The sequence below is a fragment of the Hemiscyllium ocellatum genome, chromosome 21 (assembly GCF_020745735.1).
Source record: "Hemiscyllium ocellatum isolate sHemOce1 chromosome 21, sHemOce1.pat.X.cur, whole genome shotgun sequence".
NCBI lineage: Eukaryota > Metazoa > Chordata > Chondrichthyes > Orectolobiformes > Hemiscylliidae > Hemiscyllium > Hemiscyllium ocellatum.
Window position 1 is genome coordinate 57,194,929 of NC_083421.1, and position 24,631 is coordinate 57,219,559.

The 24,631-nt window shown below is 43.8% G+C and overlaps 1 protein-coding gene across 3 annotated transcripts in view; it reads left to right on the forward strand.

The window, feature by feature from the left end:
- Positions 1–2,703: 2,703 nt before the first annotated feature.
- Positions 2,704–24,631, forward strand: part of golga2 (golgin A2) — an 81,599-nt gene continuing 59,671 nt past the window's right edge. For 2 of the 3 annotated variants that reach the window (XM_060841528.1, XM_060841529.1), the window contains exons 1-7: positions 2,704–2,781; positions 7,071–7,193; positions 10,609–10,695; positions 17,579–17,734; positions 18,647–18,687; positions 19,353–19,416; positions 21,089–21,145. In XM_060841528.1, coding sequence (XP_060697511.1) covers positions 2,734–2,781; positions 7,071–7,193; positions 10,609–10,695; positions 17,579–17,734; positions 18,647–18,687; positions 19,353–19,416; positions 21,089–21,145 — 576 coding nt within the window. In that variant the 5' untranslated portion in view covers positions 2,704–2,733. The remainder of the gene's footprint in view (positions 2,782–7,070; positions 7,194–10,608; positions 10,696–17,578; positions 17,735–18,646; positions 18,688–19,352; positions 19,417–21,088; positions 21,146–24,631) is intronic. The other variant, XM_060841530.1, reaches the window with a different exon arrangement.

Below are 24,631 nucleotides of genomic sequence, written 5' to 3' on the forward strand. Positions count from 1 at the left end.
CCTGAGTTTATTAATTACTATATTACTGACTGACTGAGTAATCGATGCCCCTGAGTTTATCAATTACTGTATTACTGACTGACTGAGTAATTGATGCCCCTGAGTTTGTTAATTACTATATTACTGACTGACTGAGTAATCGATGCCCCTGAGTTTATCAATTACTATATTACTGACTGACTGAATAATTGATGCCCCGGGTTTATTAATTACTATATTACTGACTGACTGAGCAATCGATGTCCCTGAGTTTATTAATTACTATATTACTGACTGACTGAGTAATCGATGCCCCTGAGTTTATTAATTACTATATTACTGACTGACTGAGTAATCGATGTCCCTGAGTTTATTAATTACTATATTACTGACTGACTGAGTAATCGATGCCCCTGAGTTTATCAATTACTATATTACTGACTGACTGAATAATTGATGCCCCAGGTTTATTAATTACTATATTACTGACTGACTGAGCAATCGATGTCCCTGAGTTTATTAATTACTATATTACTGACTGACTGAGTAATCTATGCCCCTGAGTTTATCAATTACTGTATTACAGACTGACTGAGTAATTGATGCCCCTGAGTTTATTAATTACTATATTACTGACTGACTGAGTAATCGATGCCCCTGAGTTTATTAATTACTATATTACTGACTGACTGAGCAATCGATGTCCCTGAGTTATTAATTACTATATTACACACTGACTGAATAATTGATGCCCCGAGTTTATTAATTACTATATTACTGACTGACTGAGTAATCGATGTCCCTGAGTTTATTAATTACTATATTACTGACTGACTGAATAATCAATGCCCCTCAGTTTATTAATTACTATATTACTGACTGACTGAATAATTGATGCCCTGATTTATTAATTACTATATTACAGACTGAATAATCGATGTCCCTGAGTTTATTAATCACTATATTACTGACTGACTGAATAATCGATGTCCCTGAGTTCATTAATTACTGTATTACTGACTGAGTAATTGATGTCCCTGAGTTTATTAATTATTATATTACTGACTGACTGAATAATTGATGCCCCAGGTTTATTAATTACTATATTACTGACTGACTGAGCAATCGATGTCCCTGAGTTTATTAATTACTATATTACTGACTGACTGAGTAATCGATGCCCCTGAGTTTATTAATTACTATATTACTGACTGACTGAGCAATCGATGTCCCTGATTTTATTAATTACTATATTACTGATTGACTGAGTAATCGATGCCCCTGAGTTTATCAATTACTGTATTACTGACTGACTGAGTAATTGATGCCCCTGAGTTTGTTAATTACTATATTACTGACTGACTGAGTAATCAATGCCGCTGAGTTTATTAATTACTATATTACTGACTGACTGAATAATCAATGCCCCTGAGTTATTAATTACTATATTACTGACTGACTGAATAATTGATGCCCCGAGTTTATTAATTACTATATTACTGACTGACTGAGTAATCGATGTCCCTGAGTTTATTAATTACTATATTACTGACTGACTGAGTAATCAATGCCCCTGAGTTTATTAATTACTATATTACTGACTGACTGAGTAATCGATGCCCCTGAGTGTATTAATTACTATATTACTGACTGACTGAGTAATCGATGCCCCTGAGTGTATTAATTACTATATTACTGACTGACTGAGTAATCGATGCCCCTGAGTTTATTAATTACTATATTACTGACTGACTGAGTAATCGATGCCCCTGAGTGTATTAATTACTATATTACTGACTGACTGAGTAATCGATGTCCCTGAGTTTATTAATTACTATATTACTGAGTAATCGATGTCCCTGAGTTTATTAATTACTATATTACTGACTGAGTAATCGATGTCCCTGAGTTTATTAATTACTATATTACTGACTGACTGAGTAATCGATGCCCCTGAGTTTATTAATTACTATATTACTGACTGACTGAGTAACCGATGCCCCTGAGTTTATTAATTACTATATTACTGACTGACTGAGTAATCGATGTCCCTGAGTGTATTAATTACTATATTACTGACTGAGTAATCGATGCCCCTGAGTTTATTAATTACTATATTACTGACTGACTGAGTAATCGATGCCCCTGAGTTTATTAATTACTATATTACTGACTGACTGAGTAATCGATGTCCCTGAGTGTATTAATTACTATATTACTGACTGACTGAGTAATCGATGCCCCTGAGTTTATTAATTACTATATTACTGACTGACTGAGTAATCGATGCCCCTGAGTTTATTAATTACTATATTACTGACTGACTGAGTAATCGATGCCCCTGAGTTTATTAATTACTATATTACTGACTGACTGAGTAATCGATGTCCCTGAGTGTATTAATTACTATATTACTGACTGACTGAGTAATCGATGCCCCTGAGTTTATTAATTACTATATTACTGACTGACTGAGTAATCGATGTCCCTGAGTGTATTAATTACTATATTACTGACTGACTGACTGTCCCTGAATTTACTTCTGACTGTGATTGGTGGCTTCCCATTGTTTATCGGTTGCCATGGCGATTCGTATCAGTAGGGGTGATGTCACATATTTCACTCACGCATTTCGTGCATACGTCACAAACGCTGTTGTGACGTATTTCCGTTCCCTGGCGCTGGGGCCCGGTGCAGGTCGGGATATTGGAGGAGTCCGCCAGTGGCTTGGTGACGTGTGCGGGCTTGAATACCATGGCCGACGGGAGCAGACGGGCCAAGCTGGCGGCTGCCAAGAAGAAGGTGAGGAACAGGGAGGGAGTGAGGGGTCACGGCGGAGTGCGGGAGGCCAGGGGAGTGGAAGCCAAAGCTCCGTGACCGACTGTCTCTCTCTCCACTCGGGCTGATTGGCTGTTTCGCCGCCTGTCCGCGCTGGGGTGGGGGAAGCGGCTTTACGCGAGTCCGGGGTCCCACGGCCTATCCCCCCCCGAAGGGAGTGAGCCGCCGCCTGGGCCTGCCGCCGCCGCCGCCTTGTCCGCCCCACCGGAGAGGGGAGCAGCGGCATGTCAGACAGAAAGGACAGCCCCGTCCCCTGCTCCACTCCCTCTCCCTGTCCCCTGTTCCTTCACTCCCACCTCCACCTGCCACCCCCCATCCCATCCCCTCCCCTCCCCTCCCCCCCCATCCCCTCCCCCCCCATCCCCTCCCACCCCATCCCCTCCCCTCCCCTCCCCCCCCATCCCCTCTCCCCCCCCCTCCCCTCCCCTCCCCCCATCCCCCCTCCCCTCCCCTCCCCCCATCCCCTCTCCCCTCCCCTCCCCCCATCCCCTCCCCTCCCCTCCCCTCCCCTCCCCTCCCCCCCATCCCCTCCCCTCCCCCCCATCCCCTCCCCTCCCCCCCATCCCCTCCCCTCCTCCCATCCCATCCCACCCCCTCCCCTCCCCTCCCCTCCCCCCATCCCCTCCCCTCCCCCCATCCCCTCCCCTCCCCCCATCCCCTCCCCTCCCCCCATCCCCTCCCCTCCCCCCCATCCCCTCCCCCCTCCCCTCCCCTCCCCCCCTCCCCTCCCCCCCCCCTCCCCTCCCCTCCCCTCCCCTCCCCTCCCCTCCCCTCCCCTCCCCTCCCCCCATCCCCTCCCCTCCCCTCCCTCCCCTCCCCCCCCTCCCCTCCCCCCCTCCCCTCCCCTCCCCCATCCCCCCCTCCCCTCCCCCCCCCTCCCCCCCTCCCCGCCCCCCTCCCCTTCGCCCCCCCTCCCCTCCCCCCCGCCTAGCCCCCTCCCCTCCCCACCCCGCGGCTCCCCCCCCCCCCCTCCCCTCCCGGCCCCTCCCCTCCCCTCCCCTCCCCTCCCCCCCCCCCCTCCCCTCCCCCCCCCCCCCCCTCCCCTCCCCCCTCCCCCCCTCCCCTCCCCCCCTCCCCTCCCCTCCCCCCATCCCCCCATCCCCCATCCCCTCCCCTCCCCTCCCCCCCCCCCCTCCCCCCCCTCCCCCCATCCCCTCCCCTCCCCTCCCCCCCTCCCCTCCCCCCCTCCCCTCCCCCCATCCCCTCCCCTCCCCCCCATCCCCTCCCCTCCCCCCCATCCCCTCCCCTCCCCCCCATCCCCTCCCCTCCCCCCCATCCCCTCCCCTCCCCCCCATCCCCTCCCCTCCCCCCCATCCCCTCCCACATCCCCTCCCCTCCCCCCATCCCCTCCCCTCCCCTCCCCCCATCCCCTCCCCTTCCCCCCCATCCCCTCCCCTTCCCCCCCATCCCCTCCCCTTTCCCCCCATCCCCTCCCCTTTCCCCCCATCCCCTCCCCTCCCCCCCATCCCCTCCCCTCCCCCCCATCCCCTCCCCTCCCCCCCATCCCCTCCCCTCCCCCCCATCCCCTCCCCTCCCCCCCATCCCCTCCCCTCCCCCCCATCCCCTCCCCTCCCCCCCATCCCCTCCCCTCCCCCCCATCCCCTCCCCTCCCCCCCCCTCCCCTCCCCCCCCCCATCCCCTCCCCTCCCCCCCATCCCCTCCCCTCCCCCCCCATCCCCTCCCCTCCCCCCCATCCCCTCCCCTCCCCCCCATCCCCTCCCCTCCCCCCCATCCCCTCCCCTCCCCCCCATCCCCTCCCCTCCCCCCCATCCCCTCCCCTCCCCCCCATCCCCTCCCCTCCCCCCCATCCCCTCCCCTCCCCCCCATCCCCTCCCCTCCCCCCCATCCCCTCCCATCCCCTCCCATCCCCTCCCCTCCCCCCCATCCCCTCCCCTCCCCTCCCCCCATCCCCTCCCCCCCATCCCCTCCCCCCCATCCCCTCCCCCCATCCCCTCCCCTCCCCCCATCCCCTCCCCTCCCCCCATCCCCTCCCCTCCCCTCCCCCCCATCCCCTCCCCTTTCCCCCCATCCCCTCCCCTTTCCCCCCATCCCCTCCCCTTTCCCCCCATCCCCTCCCCTTTCCCCCCATCCCCTCCCCTTTCCCCCCATCCCCTCCCCTTTCCCCCCATCCCCTCCCCTTTCCCCCCATCCCCTCCCCTTTCCCCCCATCCCCTCCCCTTTCCCCCCATCCCCTCCCCTTTCCCCCCATCCCCTCCCCTTTCCCCCCATCCCCTCCCCTTTCCCCCCATCCCCTCCCCTTTCCCCCCATCCCCTCCCCTTTCCCCCCATCCCCTCCCCTTTCCCCCCATCCCCTCCCCTTTCCCCCCATCCCCTCCCCTTCCCCCCCCATCCCCCCCCTCCCCCCCATCCCCCCATCCCCCCATCTCCCCATCTCCTCCAACCCCCCCCCACCATCATCAACAGTGTACTAAACCCCCCCCCCCCCCCCGGAGTGTGATCTCCACCCTGCCTCCCGCTCTGGATGCAGTGCCAGCTTATTGGAGATAATCTTTACCCTGTTTCTGAACTGGACACATTGCCAGCCTACTGTCCTTGCAGCCCCAGGCTCTTTGGGGGAGGAGAGGTGGAATTCTATCCCCTTCCTCACCCTCTTTCCCACACCCCAGTCTCACAATGCCAGCCCTGTTGGCATCCCACCCTACAACCTGCCTGATCACTCCAGAGTACTATGCCAGACCGGAGGGGGAGGAATCCAATTTGCATTCCCCTAATCTCTGGCCACAATGTCAGTTTGAGGGGAGTCTTGCCTGCGTCTTATTCTCCTGACTGCCCTGCACATGTCACCGAGTTTCCCTTTCCCTTTCCCAATTTGAGATCAGATGTAAGAATGATGTTCCAAACGTGATCAAAAACCTCTGCTCAACGTTCGAAAGATATCCCAGTGAGTGTTCTCCTGGGAGGTGTGGGTGTCTGTGGATCACATTCGCTCAAAGATTGCCCACCTAATAAGGGGAGTCAGTGATGAAGTTCATTTCCTGTAGCATAGTTCCTCGCCAGGTCAATGTGCATTCCTTTCTGGTTGTTGTTGATTAAATTCCCCTTATTAACTCTATAACCATTCAAGTCAGTGCTGCTATGCTGACAGATCGTGGGAATGTTTCTCATCCTTTTGGCAATTAAGCTGTTGGTTTTAATTAAACACTGAAATGAGGAAATCTAGCAATTTTTGTAGAAAAAATCTTTCCGATTTCTTGAATGTTAACGCATCTCCTCTTGAATTCATTCCTTTTATCCTCTGGCCTTTACATTTGGGTCACTATAATAGTATCTTTATCGACTAGCGCATTATAAATTCCTGACAGATTAGATGACAAAGCTGATATTGAAATCATCTGTTTTCATGATAGCTGGTGCAGACATGTTGGAATACTGTCATTTCTTTCCATGTTTCAGATCTTAATAAGTTACTTTTGGAAGGCTGATATGTGCATTGTCTGTTTAAGTAGGAAGTTAAACTTGTTTTGGACTTGTCAGTTAAACAAATAATTGATCAGCAAGGCAATGTTGTCTCCATTCATGATTTAGAAGTTCAATTTATCAAAAGTCATCAGCTTGCTAGAAGTAGCATAAGAGTGAGTGTCAGTATGGTAAAGTGCTGATATTTTTTGTCATGGAATTGAAATTTTCAATTATAATTATTCATTATAACTTATCCTTGAGAGATACTGTGCCCTGCTTTTCGAGAGGGTGAGATGATCTGCAGATGAGATTCCCAGCACCTGGTTACATTTTGTAATGGACAAGTGGCCATTGTGCCAATTGGAAGATTGATTTATAATCCTGTGATGGCAGCTGTTACAAGTATCAGAATATCAAAATTGCACATGTATCTAAACTACTCTTAGCATGATGGTTTAAAATTTGATGTATTCGTTGTACCCAGATTTGAGTCTTTTCTTGTAATGAGCACATTCTTGAAACAACTTGTGGTGGAATAGAACATAGAACAATACAACGATACTTTGGCCCTCGATGTTGCACCAACCTGTGAATTATTCTCCGCTCATCCCCCTACACTATCACAAAATCATCCATGTGCTTATCTAAGGATTGTTTAAATCTCCCTATGTGGCTGAGTTATGGACTTAAATCTTAGAATAGTTTTTCCAATCATAAGTGAAACCTATTATTTAGGTTTGTAGTTTATTTTAAACAGTGTATTTTAAATATGTTATCTCGAACTAATCTCATGAGACTTTCATGATGCTTAATGATGTTTCTCCTTTCAAAAGTTGAAGGAATACCAACAGAAGAAGGTGGCTCCACCTGCCTCTTCAGGAACCAAAAAGAAGACAGCAGATGACCGATCTGAAACCGCGCCAACTCCAATAGGGAATAATGATGAAATTTGTGAGGTAAAATTTGGTTGATTTATAATATTGTAGTGTTATACTTGTACAGTATTCAATTTTTCCCTCAAAAATGCTACACAGTGACATTAACTTCAGCCCAAATTAATTCCACAAAATACAAATCTCAATCTTCAACTTGTTTTCACATTCATTAACAACATCATCGTTAATTAAAAATGAAAGCTATTTGGAAAATCTGTTTTGAGAGTTTATTTTCTCATTTTGTAAAGAGTTTCTGTTTCTTAAAACACTTTTTTTTTATACAAATGCTTGTAGTGGTGGCAGGTGTTCCACGGCATAACTTTTTTTTTCCTCATTGGTATGGTTTAGTTACTTCTGGACATGTGCCCTGTTATAATAATTTGAGTTGTTTGCCTCCCTTTGTGGAATTTTGGCCTACCTGTTGTCCTGCACACATCTTTGTTCAAGCATGGTATTATTATAATCCTCATCACTTTGGGTTGGACAAGGTGGAAAAATGGTGGAAGTAGGATTGAGGCATTCCCCATCTCTCTTCCCCCCCCAAAAAAAAGCAGGGCAGCCGTGGCCAGCTTAATCCGTGCAGAGTGGTGTTTGACTCTGGAACCACTTCCCTGTGTGGTTCAGTTGTTACACTTCTGACAGGTCGAATGAATTGTGGGATCGGTTCATGAATGATTGATTAAGCATGCATTAAGAAAATTTTTTTTGTAAAATGAATCATTTATGCACTGGATGCCGTAATCTGCTCTGAGTCATGTTGCTGGTGCCGTTTGGTTTATTGTTGTGTAAATCTGCTATCTTTATTATATTTCCATTGCCTGATTCAGAACGTAGTATGTTGAAGCTTGGAACCTCTTAGCTCACTTGAGTTCAATGCAATTGTGGGAATCTGCATAAAATGTAAAACACTTTGGAGTTTGCTGTGCATTAATTTAATAATTAAATGCTATTGCACATTTATTGAGAATAGTAATTCTGTTGAAAATTTAAATTTTTGGTAAATCTTAATCGGGGGTTTTATCGGGCTAGTGTTGTAGAAGGGAAAGGAAAAGATTAGGCTGGGGAAGGATTTGTAAATAGTTATTAGTTAATTGTTCTCTGTTATACTCTAAGAAATAAAATTGTTAATTTTTACTTTAAATAGTCCTTGAGCCCTCTAATTTTCACAGATGACTGCATGGGATAAATTGTTTGTGTTGCTGGTTTTGATTAAGAAGGTGGGCTTACCCCCTGTTGTAACAATGGAATGAGATTTTCCAATATTGAATATGTACAAAGCTGTCTTGTATACTGAACAGCTCTCAAGGGCAAGAGTGTTACAAGTAGATTGTAGTCCAAGTGTATGTGGTTCCTCTTGCATATATGCTTGAGCTAAAGCTGTAATACCATCCTTGATTAGTATTGATCCTAGACATAGTTAAGTCATTGTGCATAAACTAAAGTAACTTGCTTCTGTAGAAATTTGAGATCTACAGGTCTGAAGCACTCTCTTTTTAATTGTTATTAACTTCTGCTGCATTTCTTCCCTTCTTGCCTGAATGTGTTGATACCTTCAACAGCAGAAGGTTGTTGAGGTTGGATCATTTAGGTATATTGAAGTTAGAAATATTTTTAATCTGTAAAGGAGTCGACGTTTGCAGAAAAGGCAGGAAATTGGAGTAGAGGATTATCAGATCAATTATAATCTCAATGAATGGGAGAACAGACTTAATAGGCTGAATATCCTGACAGAAAATGACATCACCAACCCAAAGAAATAAATAGAAAGAAGGAATCATCAACAATGTTTTGTCTGGAGGCTCACTGAAGATGTTACCTAGTGTGGTGACTAAATGTCTGAAAATGAACCTTCCAGCTCAGCGAGCAAATCTACATCCATTTTTTAAAAATTGTTGTATGTTGTGCAGGTGATGGGGCGATGGTTAGATTACTTAGTGTGGAAACAGGCCCTTCGGCCCAACAAGTCCGCACTGACCCGCCGAAGCGCAACTCACCCATACCCCTACATTTACCCCTTACCTAACACTACGGGCAATTTAGCATGGCCAATTCACCTGACCCGCACATCTTTGGACTGTGGGAGGAAACCGGAGCACCCGGAGGAAACCCACGCAGACACGGGGAGAATGTGCAAACTCCACACAGTCAGTCGCCTGAGTCGGGAATTGAACCCGGGTCTCAGGTGCTGTGAGATAGCAGTGCCACTGTGCCACCGTGCCACCCATGATGTCTTTAAAATTACCATCCAGAATCTGTTGTCATCTTGAGATCTCGTTTTCTTGCAGGCATCATTTAAGACTGACTCAATCAACATTAGTTACATTCAGTTGACCAAAACAAAGATTTTACCCCAGTCAGATTTTGAGATCAGTTTAAAAAGAGACCTGCTTTTCTGTTCAGTGAATGCATTCTGAAGGAACCGCACTGCAGAAATGTGAAAAGAAATTATTGCGGGAGTGTTTATTTAAATATAATTATAGTTATGATTATTTTGCCTGAAATGTTTAATGAAATTAGCTCCTAGGCTTATTTATAAGTATTTTCAATTTACATGGGCAGTAAATAAGTATTGAGGGTTCTTGCTCTGTGTAGAGTGACGATAAGTGCCGAAGCAGCTACAGTGACTTAAAACAAGGAAGGAATATGTAATTGTTTTTTGACACAGTTTGCTCAGTTAATTGAACTGTGTAAAGTCTACAGTGTGAAGGAGCTGAAGAATTTGACAGTGACCCAAATGAGAGCTTATTTTTGCTGAAAACTGCCAGAAGTTCTGCCCTTTGGAAGTTATAACTGCTTATCAGTACTGTACTTAATGAACAAGAGTGGGCTTCACTTTTTCAGGATGGTTTTTTTTCTCTCTCCTGTGTTTGCACAAGTGAAACATTGCAGCTGTAAAGAGTTTTGAAGTTGAATTGGATTGTTTAAAATGACTTTGATGTGAGAGCAAACACCACCTGCACTCGGTTAAGGCCATCAAAATTGAAAACTCATCCAGATAGTCAAATGTTTATCCAAAGTGGAAGGAGAGGGCGTAACATTTTTATTTTGAACAGAAGTGCCTCTCAATACTTTAAACTGTACGATATCCCTATCTCATTTATACGGTTACTGTGAACAATTGAAATTCCTTAATTTAAAGAATTGGGGTATACTTCAGGGTTTTAACACAGGTTTGGTAAATTTGTGACAAGACTTCTATGTTTTGCTGGAAAATGGGGAGTTAAGTGGCTACTATTCTTTCCTTTTTATAAAATCAGATTTACAAAAACTACCGTCTGACATCTTTTTTTAATGTGGTAAAAGTTGGCTTCTCTTGTAAGAAAGTAAGACTGTAGAGTATGCCTTTCCTGTTTAATCTTGGGTTCGGTATGTTTGCTGGACTCTACAGTTTCATCCTCTTTCTCTGAGTTACCACTGTCTCTTTACTACTGTTCAGATGCCTCTGCAGAACATTCTGAAGGTGTTGGTGGCAGACCGCAGTAAATCCAATGGGGTAAAACTGCCTTCATTGGACAGGCTGAAGGTGAGCTAGCTATGGATGTAACCTATTTGTTTGGCTGGCTTACTATCATTGCATGTATCTGTTCTATTTGAGTGGAGAGTCGGGAGATGGGTACAGTCTGCTTAAAAGTTTTGCTGTTGCTTCCACCTGCTTGCTTTTCTTTATACTTGTAAGCAAGGCTTTACATCCTGTTGTTGTGACTGTAACTTTGCTCAGGAGCTGGTGTTGCTTCTGCCTGTGAACCATCTATTTTGCTTGACTGGCATTTGTTCAAATTGTCTGTAGATGCTTGTCATGTATGGTGGAGCAAGGTAATGGTGCTGATGAATTGTGGACTCTCAGTACAGAAAGAGGCCACTTAGCCCATCATGCTGTGCTGGCTTCTTGAGAAAAGCAACTGCATGGATTTGTTGGGAATTTACTCTTTGTTTTTGTACATCTTTTACCTGGCACTTGGAGACTGAGGCATAACAACTAGGATTCATCCCATTCCTCACAATGTAACTGTCTGATATGACTTTCCATACTATTTTTTTTCACCTGTTCGGATTAGAAGTTCTGTTCAGCACCAATTATCAGTTTGGGAAGTGGGCAGTCTTTTTAAAATAGTTTTTTGTTTTTAAAAAAAAGAACTGTAGCCTCGTTAATGTTGTCATTAATGCTTCTAGTTCTTTGCAATTCAAATGAACTGAAAGTGGAATGAGTGGATATATCAGTGTTTGAGGAACTGGATCCTGTTGTCTTCAGATATTTTTGGCTGTTTGGCACATCTCTGCCTTTTGGATTATTCAAACCACTATAAGTGCCGAAGGAATCAGCACCGAAGTGCTTCACAGGAGGCTCCCAAGCACTGAAGATGTCACCTAGAAAGGGGACGAAATGTTTGCAACAAAAACTCCCAACTCGGCGAACAGAACCACAACAACGAGCACCCGAGCTACAAATCTTCTCACCAACTTTGAATAATCAAACCCAGTTTGTTAACTACTTAAATAATTTTTCTTTACCTGAAACTCTGTCATCTGTTTAACTGTGTATTGTAAAGGTTAGCAAATTTCATCATCATGATCCATGAGTTTAATAACTCCTAAAACATTGGAACAAAGTACGGGAGATGGTGGTCTAGTGATAATGTCAGCACAAGGGGGCACAGGATAAAAGCGTAGGGTGTTAGATTTCGGATAGATGTCAGAGGTGGGTTCTTTACTCCGTAGTAGGGGAATGGAACGCCTTGCTCCTTAGATGCTGCCTGACCTGCTGCGCTTTTCCAGCAACACATTTTCCGCTCTGATCTCCAGCATCGGCAGTCCTCTCTTTCTGCCTGCAACAGTAGTAGACTTGCCAACTATAAGGGCATTTAAAAGGTCATTGGGTAAACATTTGGATGATAATGGAATAGTGTAGGTCAGATTGGTTCCACAGGTTGGCACAACATCGAGGGCCGAAGGACCCGTACTGTGCTGTTATGTTCTATGTTCTCTATCTTGGTTTAGTAAGTCAAGGCCCAGGCTAATCCTTCGCGAACAAGGGCTCAAAACTGCAGTGGCATCTGGTGAAATTTAAATTCAGTGATTAAGTCCACAGTTGGAAACTAGTCTCTGTAACAGCGAGCAAGCTGTCATCAACTGTTGCAAAAATTCACCTGGTTCTCTAAAGTCCATTTTAGGAAAGGAAATCATCTGTTCTGACCTGGTCTGGCCGGCCTGTGATTGCAGATCGACACCATGGTTGATTCTTAACTGCCCTCTGAAATGGCAGAGGAAGCCACTCAATTTGAGAGCGGTTAGACATGGAAATCACAGGCTGAGACTGCACTGCTGCCCACATACCTCCACAGTATAAAGCAGACTTGTGACCAAAAAAAATTCCAACATAGCACAAAGCATAATCAGTGATACTGCGCCTCAAGGATGATACTTAATTACTAAGTTTTGAAGGAGGTTTAGAGGAAAAAAAAAGCTCATTTTCATTGGTGCAGAGGCTATTATGATCAGATCTGGTAGAAGCATTCAAAATGGTCGAGATTTTGTTGTGTTAATGAAATGTAAACGTTACTTTGGCTGATTGAGTTTTTAGTTTTTTTTGTTATTCAGTTCTTAGCTTGAGGCCAGTGAGAGAGTTAATTGACATTACAAAATATCTTTTTCAATGCATCATGTTGATGAACCATGGACGACTTCAAATAAGCCTCGATGCACCCAGAATCTGTGTAGTTTTTGAAAAAATATTTGGAATAGAAAATCATGTAGAGAAGAATGTAGAGGGTTTTGTTTATTGTTTAGCTGAAGTGTTGGGACCATCAAAATAACCCAGAGTGCCCTTTTGAAATGCATGTGGTGCATGAAACAGGAAAACTCTATAAATTGGTTTAATTGATTTTTCTGTGACCAGTGCAGTCATCAAAGATTCTAAATTTAACAATGCAACAGCACTAATGCATCAGAATCCTTTCACCAGAGAAACCTGTTCATTTCAAAGTATATAAAAAAGCTGCTACTTTCAATACCACATTCCCAACCCTTCCTTATTCCAGTTCAGGACGTGCTCTTGTTTCGTCACTGTCTTTCCTTCTCTACAGAATTTCACAACCTAGTTATTGTACTCTGAGATAATTGAACTGTTCTTTTGTTATTATTGCAATTGCAATTAACTGCAATTATTAGAACCCAAGTGGTTGGTGCTGTGGTGTGATTGCTATTGGAACATGCTGCAAACTGCCCACCACTGATCCTTTGCTCCTGCACCAAGTTTTAATTTCGTGTGCATCGTGCACGCTGAGAGCAGACAATAAACTGGCATGGAGTGACTAAGCCAAATAGCTATTATGCATGCATTTTGGAAGAATTTAGTTTAGGAATTCATTTGTTTTACTGCTTCCTGCTTTCTCTGCAGGGGTGAGGGAGATTCAATTATCCTACTTGCCCCTCTTCGCCATTGCCTTGCATGTTATTGAAAGTTGATTTTTAACGATGCTTTCATCACTCTATCAGGCAATAACATTGCCCTACCGGGTCTTAACAATTCTTAGAGTAAAAAATGAGGTCTGCAGATGCTGGAAATCACAGCTGCAAATGTGTTGCTGGTCAAAGCACAGCAGGCCAGGCAGCATCTCCAGTCCCTCCTCCCTACCTTTTATCTCCATCGCCCCTCCCCCTAGTCCCTCCTCCCTACCTTTTATCTTAGCCTGCTTGGCTCTCTCTTATTCCTGATGAAGGGCTTATGCTCGAAACGTCGAATTCTCTATTCCTGAGATGCTGCCTGGCCTGCTGTGCTTTGACCAGCAACACATTTGCAGCTTAACAATTCTTAACCCAGCAAATCCCTTTTACTTTTGACTTGCTTTGTAAACTGTTGAACCAATCCTGGTTCTGACTGTCATCAAGAGCTGAATTGACTGGCACTGTGTTATCCCTGCAGCGTCGGAGCCTGAGGGGTGACCTTTTAGATATTTATAAAATTATGACTGGCATGGATAGAGTAAATAGAGAAGGTCTTTTCCCTGGGATGGGGGAGTCCAGAACTAGAGGGCATAGGTTTAGGGTGAGAAGGGAAAGATATAAAAGGGACCTAAGGGGGAACTTTTTCATGCAGGCGGTGGTGTATGTGGAATGAGCTGCCAGAGGAAGTGGTGGAGGCTGGTACAATTGCAACATTTAACAGGCATCGGGATGGGTATGGGCCAAGTACTGGCAAGTGGGATTAGAGTAATTTCGGCTCTCTGGTTAATAAGGACAAGTTTGACCAAAGGTTCTGCTTCCGTGCTGTACATTTCTATGACTGTATGACTAAGAACTGTTTTCTTTGTGTATGTGGTGAGAAAATGACACCAAACAAGAAACCAAATGTTGTGTCATATTTGGAATGTTGGCGTCTACAATATTTGATTGTGGGTGTAAAGCTGATAGCATTCCTAAGAATTTCATTACCTATCAGTGGTGCTTTTTTTATTCTTAGCATATTAATACTGATGCAGAAAAATTCTGCAGCCATACTGAGGATACTGTTAAACTATACAAACTTTGAACAGTTTGAGCAACTTGGGACTGGGCACCCATGAAGTGCTGTTAGTTATTATCAGCAGAATTACACTCCACGATCTGCAAGCTCATACATCGCCATATCCCCCTACTCAACCAGTACTATCAAACCAAGAGAGCAATCCTTGTTTTACAGTGCTGGAGGATGTGCCAGGAGTACAACCGGGCATATCTAAAAATGAGGTGTTAACCTGGTGAAACTATCACACAGGACTACTTGTGTGCTAAACGGCATAAGTAACAGGTGATAGCCAGAGCTATGTGATCCCACAATGAACAAATCAGATCTAAGCTCTGCGGGCCTGCCACATCCAGTTGAACGGTGGTGGACAACTAAACAGCTCATTGGGGATATTTGTGAATCCTCCTCCTCCAAAGTCAATGATAGAAAAACCCAATACATCAATGTAAAAGATAAGGCTGAAGTTTTCACAACAGGTTTTGGGTGGCAGTGCCAAGTGGGTGATCCATTTCGGCCTCTTCTATGGTCCCCAGGTCACTGGTGCCAGTCATCAGACAATTTGATTCACTCCCTGACATGACGTGATATCAAGAAACGATTGGAGGCACGGGGTAGTGCAAGGGCTAGGGGTCCTGACAATAGTACTTGTGCTCCAGAATTAGCCAAGCTCTTCCAGTTCAGTTACAACACCAGCATCTACCCGGCAATGCCTCGGGATGTCTCCTGTACACACAGGACAATCCAACCCGGCCAATTCCCGCCACATCGATCTGTTCTCGATCATCAGTAAAGTAATGGAAAATATTGTCAATATTGCTGACAAGCAGTACCAGCTGAATAATTCCTGATGAAGGGCTTATGCCCAAAACGTCGAATTTCCTGTTCCTTGGATGCTGCCTGACCTGCTGCGCTTTTCCAGCAACACATTTTCAGCTGAATAATAACTTGCTTACTGTCACCCAGATTGGATTTTGTCAGAGCCACTCGGCTTTCCTGATCTCGTTACAGTCTTGGTTCAGACATAAACAAAAGAACTGAATTCCAGAGATGAAGTGAGAATGCTAGCCTTTCATGCCGAGGCTGCATTCAGCAGAGTGTGGCATCAAGGAGTCTGAGCAAAACTGGAGTCGGTGGGAATCGGGGGACAAACTCTCCACCAGCTGGAGTCCTACCTGACATATAGGAAGATTGGTTGTTGGAGGTCAGTCACCTCTGGTCCAGGACATCTCCACAGAAGTTCCTCTATACTGTCCTGTACCCAACCATCTTCTATGGCTTCATCAATGACCTTCCCTTTGTTAAAAGGTCAGAAGTTCGAATGTTTGCCCATGATTGTACTATTTGCAACTCCCCAAGATACTGAAGCAGTCCATGTTCAAATGCAACAGAATCCAGGCTTGGTCTATTAAGTGGCAAGTAATATTGATGCCCACAAACGCCAGGCTATGATCATCACCAATAAGAGACCATCTAACCACTGCCCTTTCACATTCTATGGTGTTACCAGCCCTGAATTCGCCACTATCGACATCTTTGGGGTTTCCACGGACCAGACACTCAACTGGACTCTCCATATAAATACAGCAGCTGCAACAGAAGGTCAGAGGCTATGAATCCTGCAATGAATAACACACCATCTGACTCATTTGTACTATCTCCAAGGCACAAGTTAGGAGCGTGATGGAATACTCTCCATCTGCCTGAATAAGTGCAGCTCCAACAACACTCGAGTCTGTCACCATCCCGAACACAGCATCACATCCACCCCCTCCATCACCGAAGCTTAATAGCAGCAGTGTGTACCACTTACAAAATGCAGTGCTGAAATTCACCAGGTTGTTACATAGCACCTTCCAAACCCACAACCACTTCCACCTAGAAGGACAAGGGCAGCAATTGCATGGGAACACCACTCCCTGCTCTCCAAACCACTCACCATCGTTACTTGGAAATGTATCATCATTCTTTTTGCGTGCTGTTTGGTCAAAATCCTGGTCTTTCTAGCAAACAGCTTCCCCCCCCCCCCCCCCACGCGCGCACACCCGCACACAAAATGGCATGGTGGGTCGATCTGCAGTTCAAGAAGGCAACTCACCACCAGAGCAGCTAGGGACAAGCAATAAATGCTGGTCCAGTCAGCGATGCCCGCATTGAGTGAATTTAAAAAAAACTAAGTTCCTATCACATTGAAATTCTTTCCACCCATGTGAACCTTTTCACATTATTCGATAAATGTTCCTTGCTGATTGTACAACTGTGTCTAATCTTGTCGTGAGGGTGTGTGGTTTCAAAGGTTGCGAGGGAACAGGTCACTTTTAAGGATTGTGAGGAAGAAGACTCAATGAATGGTATTGCTACTTGGTGTCTCAATATTTTCCCAGCCAGAATTGGCCTATTTTTCCACTTTAGATGCCTTCAATTGCTTTCATTTAACTGCTGCAATCTTTAATTTGTAGCATCTGATTACTAGTTCAAGTTACAAGTGTGAAAACTGACCTGACTTCATTGTAAAACTGAAAGGCCCCAATCATACTGCTTGGCTTGCATTTAAAGCCACAGTTATATGCTGTACTTGGTGTATAATATGGTGTAATGGATACCTTTTTTTTCTCTTTTGTTAAATTCTACCAGAATGGTTTTCTTTTATCCCTTCCACAGCCTGAAAGTGGGCTAACCGGACCACAGTCAAAATGAAAACCCCTATGTTCAGCCAGCTCATTTCAACAATGCCTCCATGAAGGTAGTTTCTTGAATTATCAGGGACATAGTACAGGTTTGTGTAGGTTACAAGGGTATTCATTGTATTGAAATGTAAAATAACTTTGCGAGGAGTAGTGAGATCTTTGGCGTTCCGGCTGTTTCAAATCCAGCAAATTACTGACTTCCAGTGTTTTTTTTTTGGCAGGCTTCCCTAGAAAATGATGTTGACAATCTTGGTAGAGGACAGAGGCTTGATGATGCCACGTCTGCTCATTTCAACATCTCCAACAGCAGCTTGCCAAATACTGTGTCTGTAACACAGCACATTGATCTGACAGTACAGAATGAAGCTTCCTCCCAGGTCTCTGCTCTAAGCGTTTGTAACGTTATCAGTGTGCTCATTTTGTTTGCAGTTTGCTGCTGTGTGGTTTCGGAGTTTTTTTTTAAAAAAATTTCCACTTGATGGTGATTTCAGTTTTTAGTCAACTACTTTAACTCACTTGCCCACCCCATCAATGACATGCAAGTCCTGGGCTACCTCCTCCACTGCCAAATCCAAGCCATCTGATGCCTGGAGGAAGGACACTTCCTCTTCCACCTTGGGACCCTTCAACTGCATGGCATCAATGTCAGTTTCACCAGTTTCCTCATCTCCCCTCCGCCCACCTTGTCCCAGATCCAACCCTCCAACTCGGCACCACCCATTTGAACTGTCGTTCCTGTCCATCATCTTTCCCACCTATCCCTGCTGCACCCTCTGTTCTGACCTATCACTATCAACCCCCCCCCCCCCCCCCATCTCCCTATGCCTTCTGAGCCATCTTACCCATTTCCACCTAGTTCCCACCCCTCCCATTTATCTCTCAGCCCCCCCTTATGCCCTCCCCACGTTCTTGATGAAGGGCTTATGCCTGAAACAGCGATTCTTCTGTTCCTCGGCTGCCTGACTTGTACTTTTCCATTGCCACACCTTTTGACTCTGATCTCTAGCATCTGCAGTCCTCACTTTGTTTTCTCCTCCAAATAAGATTTTAATTTGGGATATGCAGAAGACAACTGCAACCTTGGCATGGTCATTGCATTCACTGCATCTTTGAGTAATTCTGAATGGAATGATTTTCTCTTCAGCACTTTTTGTTTTCTCTTGATGCATTAAATGATGTTGTGTAGCTTGATTTCAGCTGTCTAGATTTCAAAACTTCAAGCACGCTAGCGTTGAGGGAGAACTTCACTTCATTTAACCTAAAGTTTTTAAATTTCTTTCCCTCTGCAGATAATCCTGCCCACAGAGGAAAATCAACCCGAAGAAAACAGGTAGGAGAACACCTGGGATTTCATTAGTGTGTATCTCTTCTATGTTTGAGGCTGGACATGAAATCCAATTGTACAGTGATTATGTTCTTGTTCACTAGTCTTTCAGTGAAGTGTAATGGACAAAGCAATGAGGCTGTGGGTTTTGGCCTTTTCAAATTTGTATTGTCTGCTGAGAGGATTTGAGACAGGAAGGGGGTGAGGGGCAATTTATAATTGATGGATTGTGATAGATATAATACAGCAGGGTAGCATGCATGTCACATGATCAGAACTGATTTGCTAGTTTAATCCATTGACTGTCTGGGTTTTTGGCTGTTTGAAGACTTAAAATTGACCTTCTTATAAAAGCAATTCAGAAGAAACCTTCTTGTCTCTCTTCTGCTCATTGCTTACCACTGTTTAGAGGTGCACTGTAACTTGGCTTGCTATCGTCAGCAAGAACTAATTCATTCAAGTCCACTCCTGTTCTCTTTACACGTGTAAACTTTCTCTTGGGATTAAGAATTTCATCTGATTTTTTTCTTGTCCTGGCTTCTTTTGTGTCTAGAAAGATCATAGCTTTAGACCAGCTAACAGGCATTCAATCTGGGGCCAGCATAGTTAAAATCTTGAAAAAATACATTGCTAAATCATTGAAAGTGGTTTTATTTTGCTTTTTTCTACAGGGGTGTGTCCTCCACAGAAAGTCTTCGACAATTGTCCACTCAGTTAAATGGCCTGGTTACTCAGGTAAGGCTGTTCGCGAAAGCGGTTAGAGTGCATGTCTAAAATATGAAAGCAGGCTTTACTTCACTTAATTTAACCTTTTGCAAAGGTGTTGAGTACCGTACATGCTACACTAAGTATGCAGAGGACTCTTCTGAATATGCTACCCTCAATTCAGTTGGTATGATCTTTTGACCCCTTTACCCACAGTGGTGTGGCTAAAATCAAGAATAAAGGCAGACTGAAGACAGTCAAATCTCGAGTTTCGTTTTCCTTTGGATTCCTGGACCTACTAAAGACGCCATAGTCCCCAGATGACCATAGCACTGCTGTCTCATTAAACAGCTGGTTTAACCTGAGGGTCACTGTGTGTCTCTGGGAAGAGGTTGAGAAGGCAAACCCTTTGTGGTAAAGTTCAGCAGGTATGGGAATTGAACCCATGCTGTTGGCATCACACTGCGTCACAAACCAGCTGACAATCCACAAAGATGCACGAGGACTTGTTTGTGTATTGCTCTTTCCTACTTCAGTCTTCCCCTCCACTGATATTTTTGAGATTCTGTGGTGAGCAGTCTGCCCGTCTGTACTCGCCACGCACTGCCACCTAATCCACTGTTGGTCCGTGAATTTTCTTGTGAGCTTCTTCTCACCGTCCTTCTCAGTGATCTCACTTCACTGCTTTAACCTCACTATTTTGAAATCTGGGCATATGGCTTTGTTTTTTCAATTCTTATCGTCTTTCCAACATCTGTAAAACTATGAAAATGCCACGCTGCAGAGAAACACAGTTGATGTAACCTCAGCAGAGTTAACCCCTCCCGCACTGGTGGTATTTGTACTTTGTGGAAGTCTTGTATTGAATGATGATACAATAACATAAACATCCCTACAATGTAAATCATATCCCATCTCAAAAAAAAATCCAAGTTCCTGTCCACATAAAATATAACAAGATATTGGACCTGCAGAATTTTATCAATTAAAGTTTGTAAAAGAAAGTTTGATGTTTTCAAGTTATACTCTTGACTTAACAGTTTGTAGATTGTTTGGTTTTCATTTTGGCTTTCTAGCCATGGAAAACAATGAACAGTAATCAATTTGTGGGTTTTGAGTGACTGACTGCTTGACCTGCAATTTGATATGGCACCTGAACTTCTAAATTAGATTTTCACATTGCAATCCACTCTTTCCTCTCCATGTATTCTTTACGTATCCCAGTTTTAAATAAATGAACCGAAGATTATGCAGTCATTGGGAGTACTGTTCAACCAAAAGAATTTCTCTGATGCCGGTATTTAAATTGCCCTCTGTTCATCAAAGTTCTCTTCCTCAACTTCCTCCTTCTCCTGTTAAGGTGTTCTTTAGAGCTTACCTCTTTGATCAAAATTTTGAGCACTTGGCTCTGTCAAATTTTGTTCTGTGAAACTGCGAATCACCTTTTAAGATTGTTAGAAGTCACAAAACACCAAGTTATAGTCCAACAGGCCTATTAGAAATCACAAATTTTCATAGTGCTTCATCACCTGGCGTTGTGACTTCTGACTTTGTCCACCCCACTCTAACACCGGTACCTCCAAATCGTGGCTGTTGCCTTGAGATGTTTATCTATCTTTATAGTGCTGTATTAATGCAAGCTGCTGTAACATCTCAATTGACTCATCAGCTGAATTTTTTTGTTTCTAATTTCCTTACTTAGACCACTTACATGAATGGTGAAAGTGCAGCCTGTACCATAAGTCCAAGTGAACTGGAGGTAAGGTGACAGGTGAAGAATATATCAAGAATGATTTTACTGCAAGAAATAAAAGTTACACTGTAGTTTATTTTAAATAACTTAATGCATTTTACCTGTATTGGGTGGCACTTTTTAACATGGTCTTTTCTCACATCTTTGTATATTTGTCAAGGTTCTCTGAATCCAAGTACATTTTTAATATTCTGCTCATGTGTAGAATGTGACTCTTGAGGTGAAAAATAGCTTCGCTTTGCTCCAGGTTAGACTCCTGTAAAACTGATCATCCATTTTACAAATTTGCTTTCATCAATAGTCCCAATCTTCTTGTGTAGAAGCAACTTGACAGTAGAATTATGCAGTTCTTTGGTTTTGTAAGATGCTTGCAGCCTTGAGTAATGTGGCCTTATCAATGAGTATAAATCACTTTAAGCCTGACAAATGTTTTATGTATTTTTGTTTTCCTTAAACTCCCTCACCAGCCTGGCATAACTTTTTTTTGCTGCTGTTCCTGAAGCCCTTCATTCTTAACTGGTGTTCTGTTTGTCCCCATTATTAGTGAGGTTTTGTTTTGAAGAGGTGTCCGTGTACAACACCCACAGCAGTTGGTTAATGGTGGCAAGGAACTTGCTACTTGTCCCCTCAAACAACCAACTCAACCAATCGAGTTTGAACCCAAAACAAACTCCAGAATCTATGTTTGTATCACTCAGTTTAAAAGGGAAGTGGTCTGAGAGATTATAATAACAAAAAAAGTGCTGGAGAAACTCAGCAGGTCTGGCAATATCATGGAGAGAGAAACAGTTTTAATATTTTGAATCCAGTATAACTCCACTGCAGAATCCTCTTCTAACTTCCGTTCCGGTCAGACCGAACGGTAATTCAATTTCTCTCTCCATATGCTGGCAGTCCAGCTGAGTTTCTCCAGCACTTTGTTTATATTTCCGATTTCCAGCTGTGCAGTATTTTGTTTTTATCGGTCTGTGATACTTGCTCAGTGGTTTTTGTTTCCAGTTGATTTGAGCCAAGGTGCAAGCTATTAGAAAGAGGCTCAGGTGCTGATATTAAAATATTTCTCTGGGTCTGAATTATAGCACTCAACAAGCTGATGCTATTTTTGGTTTTGAAGTTGCTGCAATGCTAATTGACCATATTTGCTGGGGAGGGAAAATGAATTCTAACTTTATAGCATCTCTGCATCAGTTAAATAAATTATTTTTAGTCTGTGATTACATGTGACTGATGTGACCCATGAGTATGACTTGTATCTAAATAAAAAGTAAATGAAACTGTATCTTGTGTGTTGAAATTAAAACGTGCACTCCTGGCTTCTGCCATTATTGACATTGTTTAAATGCTTGTGCTTCCATGTATGTCTTTATTGGATTATGTCATGCATCGCTGAACACATTTGGTCATTCACGAGTATCTTATTGTAGATCTAAGATCTAAAACGTTTTTAGGTTAATTACTTCATCTGAAGAGTAGTCTATGCCCTCATGCTAACTTACATTCGAAGTTAATAACCATGAACTTCAATGCAGTTCAGAACTTAGCTCTGCACCCCCCACCCACCCCACCAAAATAAACCCTGCTCAAAAATTTCCTCCCGCGCCAAGTGAAATGGAGAAGTTCTGCTTTCCTATTGGGCATCAATCCAGATAGTCCTAATGACTGTTAAATGATATTTGATACTTGTACCTACCGCAAGTTTGTAAAAACTTTCACCGTTTGTAACCAGTCGTCTTTAAATTTGGAAAAAGTGCAGACTGCGGATGTTGGAGAGTCGGTGTGGTGCTGGAAAAGCACAGTAGGTCAGGCAACATCTGAGGAGCAGGAGAATGGTCATTTCAGGCATTAGTCCTTCATCAGGAATACTCGGTGGACAGGGTGATCGAGCATCTACTCGGGCTGGAGCAGCCCACATTCCTGATGAAGGGCTTATGCCCAAAATGTCGACACTCCTGCTCCTCGGCTGCTGCCTGACCTGATGTGCTTTTCCAGCGCCATACTTTTCGATTTCTTTAAATTTGGTTCTACCTGTCGTATGTCACCAGAATGCAAAGAAATTTCAGTGGATGGCAGTTTAAGTTCAAAGAATTTTTGTTGACTGATGTAAAGATTTAATCTAAAAGATAAAATTTTAAATTCTTATTTTTAAGGCAGTGCATTTGTTTTTGCCACTTAGATGTACAGTCCTGACAAAACATTTTATACAAGTAGACAAAACCACTGGATATTCAGACAAGTCAATTTTTATTTCATATATGTTCGTCTTTTACAATCTAGTATAAGCTGAAAATGTGTTGCTGGTCAAAGCACAGCAGGCCAGGCAGCATCTCAGGAATAGGGAATTCGACGTTTCGAGCATAAGCCCTTCATCAGGAAGGGCTTATGCTTGAAACGTCGAATTCCCTATTCCTGAGATGCTGCCTGGCCTGCTGTGCTTTGACCAGCAACACATTTTCAGCTGTGATCTCCAGCATCTGCAGACCTCATTTTTTACAATCTAGTATAAAGCAACCTTTATTGTATAGAATGTAGTTAGTTGCCAAACAGTGTTAATAATGTTCACCATTAGTCCTCTTGTTACATCAAAAACGCCAGAACTGATTATTTGTTGGGAGTGCCGAGATATCTCTGAACCAAATGGTTGGCTATTTCTGGCCTCTACACCTGTCTTCACTAATGCAGCACATGTAGACAGCAGCTGCATTAGGTGTCTGTTCGGGATTAAGCCCTGACGTGCAAAGATTTGTCAGACCTCTTCTGTTGTTATGAAATCTTTAAAACTTAATGAAAGTCAAGTGCTGTCCTGGTGATGAATTACTGGAATATCTTTATTTTACTGGTTGATTAATGCCACTCCACAGATCTGTCCAGATGTTGATTATAATGCATTGCTACCAGAAGATAAATGGTTGTGTCCACCAATTAAATTTATTCTGAATTTGAATGAAGAGGAGCTGGTTGACACAACATGACTTTTTTTAAGAAAAAAATTTCTTTCCACTGACTTCATTGACCTTTATTGTGAAGCTTCTGATAGCAACGCTTTTCTAAAACAAGAAAAATGAACGTTAAACCAATAGCACTGAGCAAGAGCTTGGATGAACTTCTACAACTATCCAGGGTAAAGATTCCAGACATTTATTATCTTTTTTAGGGGGGAAAAAAAGCTTTACATCTCAGTTTTAAATGAAAGTTATGGAATAAGGCAACAATGTTCCCAGCTGGAGATTCTACCCCCCTCCACACAAAAAAAAACTAGTGGAAACATCAATACCTACCCTGTCAAGTGCCCTTCCCAATCTTGTGTTGCGATAAAGCCTTGCACCAGTGTAGTGTTCAACCTCAGTAAGCGAACTGGGAAGTAGATAAATAAAACGTGGAAATCTTGGGCTCAGTACTGCCATCAATTCCTAGCAGAGATTTCTCAATTTAGGTTAAACATTTTTGAATTCTGCAACCTAAAATAATTCATAAACTTGTCTTAAACTTCTGTTT